This window comes from Nicotiana tabacum, chromosome 19, assembly GCF_000715075.1.
Source record: "Nicotiana tabacum cultivar K326 chromosome 19, ASM71507v2, whole genome shotgun sequence".
Classification (NCBI taxonomy): domain Eukaryota; kingdom Viridiplantae; phylum Streptophyta; class Magnoliopsida; order Solanales; family Solanaceae; genus Nicotiana; species Nicotiana tabacum.
In genome coordinates this window covers 78,073,059-78,076,308 of record NC_134098.1, presented here as the reverse complement: position 1 = coordinate 78,076,308, position 3,250 = coordinate 78,073,059, and the positions used below count along the sequence as shown (strand labels likewise).

The window sequence follows — 3,250 nt, the reverse complement described above, 5'->3', positions numbered from 1 at the left end:
ACAATTCAGGCAGAGAAATATAAGCCTTTTGAGTTACCTTCAACAATAACAGAGGTATGTACAATTGGCCACACCCATCTCATTTATGCCCTATGAGGCTAACACAAGTAGTATAAGAGAAGGCAGGATATCAGGATCTAGCTGGGGTTAGGGTAACCCAAAATGGTGGATGAATTGTTAGCGTTAGCTCACATTTCCGAAGGATATTGCAAATATTCTAATAGATCTCCTTGTGAGACACACAGATGGTGCACTCTAAAATAGTACAGCTAAATATGAGTACTATAAAGATAGGCACTGGAAGCCTTGAAGGGATAAATATTACCTTAGTATGGCTCCCGTCCCTAGTAGAGAGAGAATGTTAGGCAACCCGAAGAGCCAGTGGATGGAGCAAGGGGAGCTAAAAGCAAAAGAATGGCTTGTTGAAATTTTCAGAATAAAGTGATAGACAGAAATGTTAGCAGGGAAATAAGAAGAGAATTAATGAAGCATTATGAGTAAGATGTGATACATGGATGACAACGGTAGAAAAAATAATGACAGTATCACAGAGTCTATAGTCAAGTGAAGGAAAAGACGAGAGGTGACAGGCCTTGAGACAACAAAAGAGTATAGGCCATAAAGTCATATCCTCATTTCAAGAAATAAGTTTGTGACTCTAACGTGATTACCAAAAGGAAAAGTTATATCCCAGAGTAATACAAATCAGTATGGACTGGTGAACAAGATAAACTAAACATGAATTAGGGACTGAGTGATTTGATAATAGTCGGTATCATGAGAATTTCATATTGCATTCCAGCGATAATAGAATGGACAACAAAAGAATATTCATGAGAAATTCAAAGAAAGGTCATTCAGGAGGACGCTTCCCTAAATCAAGCAATATGAGCAAAGTTAAGCTTAATGGATTGTATGTGCTAGTTATACTAAGTGTCACCCTCGCGAGTAAGGAAATTTGTTATCCATGGTACAGAAGGATTATCGCAAGGCAAGTAAGGGTCATCGATGATGTGAGAAGACGCCAAATATGAATATATAAAACAACTATAAGTAGATCGTCGTAGCGCTAAATCTTAGTACTCCCATAAAGGGGGGAATATGGAGTGATGTGGCATTAAGTCAGAATTAAGTGGTTCTAGTAATTATGGATTGGTAAAGGAAGAATGCGATAAAAAATGAAAAAGGAATGAGCTTGCACTTATCCAAATCCTACAGATATGCTACGATTCCAGAACATTATGCAAGCATGATCTGAACTTGACAGAAACTAAAGGAGAAGGGGTGACAGTCATGTCTGATATGCAGAAGGCATAATTTCTAACACTTTGTCTAAAGTGTAATTTGTTTTCATTTATGTGTAAGTTGTAACAATATAATGTTGTTGATTGTAGGGTCTTCATATAGCAATAAATCAGTTATTGCCAAATGCTGAGATGAGGTGGTGTGCTAGACATATCTGGGCTAATTGGAAGCAAACTTGGCCTGGTGAGGAAAGAAGGAAAAAATATTGGTAGTGTGCAAGAGCTACATTTGAAGTTTACTTTAGCAAGAAGTTGGATGAAATGGACCAGTTGGGGGGAGATATTGCTCAAGACTTACTGAAATACAACAAGGAGACATGGTGTATGGCATACTTCAAAGAAAATAGTAAGTGTGATGTAGTGGAGAACAACATGTGTGAGACATTCAATAGTTGGATATTGGCAGCTAGGCACAAATCTATCATTACTATGCTAGAGGAAATTAGAATCAAGTGTATGGAGAGGATGAATAGCATGAGAGAGTTTTCTGAAAAATGGGTAGGTGATATATCACCCATGGCTATGGAAATACTTGGAGAGAATGCTCAAAGGGCAGCCAAATGTGAAGTCAAATTTAATGGTGAAATAGGGTATGAGATCCAGGGTGGGCCATATAAACATGTTGTTGACTTTAGGAGGTGTTCCTATACTTGTAGATCATGGCAACTCAAAGGAATTCCATGTGCACATGCAATTACAGCAATGCATTATAAGAACTATGAGGTTGAGCCATGTGTTGTCTATTGGTATAGGAAGGACACCTACCTTAAAGCATATAGTAGATTCATTCAACCTTTAACTAATATGAATTTGTGGCCAAAAAGCACAGTGCCAGCTATTGAGCCACCTGTTATAACTGCAATGCCAGGATGGCCAAAGAAAAAAAGGAGAAAATCTGCTGATGAACCAAAAAAGAAGTTTGGGAAGGGTACAAGGATAGGGAGACAAATGAGATGTTCTTTGTGCAAGAATCTTGGACATAACAAGAAAGGATGTCCATAAGCAGTAAGCATTAATGTTCTTTGTGCTCATTATCAGATGAATTCAATTACTAACGTTTTTTTTGTTATGTGTACGCAAAGAAAACAAGGGGGAAGGTCTATAACTAGTTCAGTTGGAGGTGAAACTGCTGAAAATGCTTCATCAACAACAGCAGGTGGAAGGGCTGGAACTAGGGGAAGTGCATCAACAGCAACAACAACTTCAACTATGGAAAGTGGCACCTTCACTCAACCAATCACTGGTCCAAGCACACAACAATCAACTAATGTTGTTGGAGGTCCAAAATGGAAGACCAATGAGCCTAGAAGAGGTGGTGCAAATGCAGAATCTAAGAGACCAAAGGCAGCAGGATATGGTGTGCTATTTGATTCAAGTGGCACTGTGATAAAGAGGGTAAATATTTTCACTTAATTACACAATCAACAGATATGGTTTACTAGATAATCCCTCACTCACAACCTTTTATCTTTGTGCAGTCTGGAACTACTGACAGAGTAGTACACAATCCTTCTACACTCATAAGTTCTGCCCCTACCAACATTGAACTTAGGTTCAAACCCCCTGGACTAAAGTGGAAGGTTCGAGCAGCAGTTACATAAAGGCAGGTGCAAGAACAGAGTTACAGAAGGGCAAACTCTCCTAAAACCACTCAAGCCACACCAAAGACACAATCAACACCAAGCAACCAAGCCACAACAGACATTAATTGAAGTGATCAACTAATAATTTGAAGACTTAATGATGGATGTTTTTGTTAACTGCCTATGGTAGACAATATTTTGTAAAGCTACTTCATTATGTACGTTTTTGTTGACTGCCTATCGTAGACAATATTTTGTAAAGCAACTTCCTTATTTTGGTTGTTTTATTAACTGCCTATATCAGGCTATGATATTAGTAGTTCCTGTACTTTTTGCTGTAATGGAACCTTTGTCAATATATTC

General features: G+C 38.2%; 1 protein-coding gene across 1 annotated transcript; it reads left to right on the top strand.

Moving 5' to 3' along the window:
• The first annotated feature begins 1,565 nt into the window (after positions 1–1,565).
• LOC107796743 (uncharacterized) lies at positions 1,566–2,306 on the top strand. The gene has a single exon (XM_016619546.2). The coding sequence runs from the start codon at positions 1,566–1,568 to the stop codon at positions 2,304–2,306; it is 741 nt and encodes a 246-aa protein (XP_016475032.2).
• Positions 2,307–3,250: the final 944 nt, after the last annotated feature.

Coding starts and splice junctions, on each gene's coding strand:
- LOC107796743 (XM_016619546.2), top strand. CDS start 1,566: ATGGACCAGTTGGGGGGAGATATTGCTCAAGACTTACTGAAATACAAC.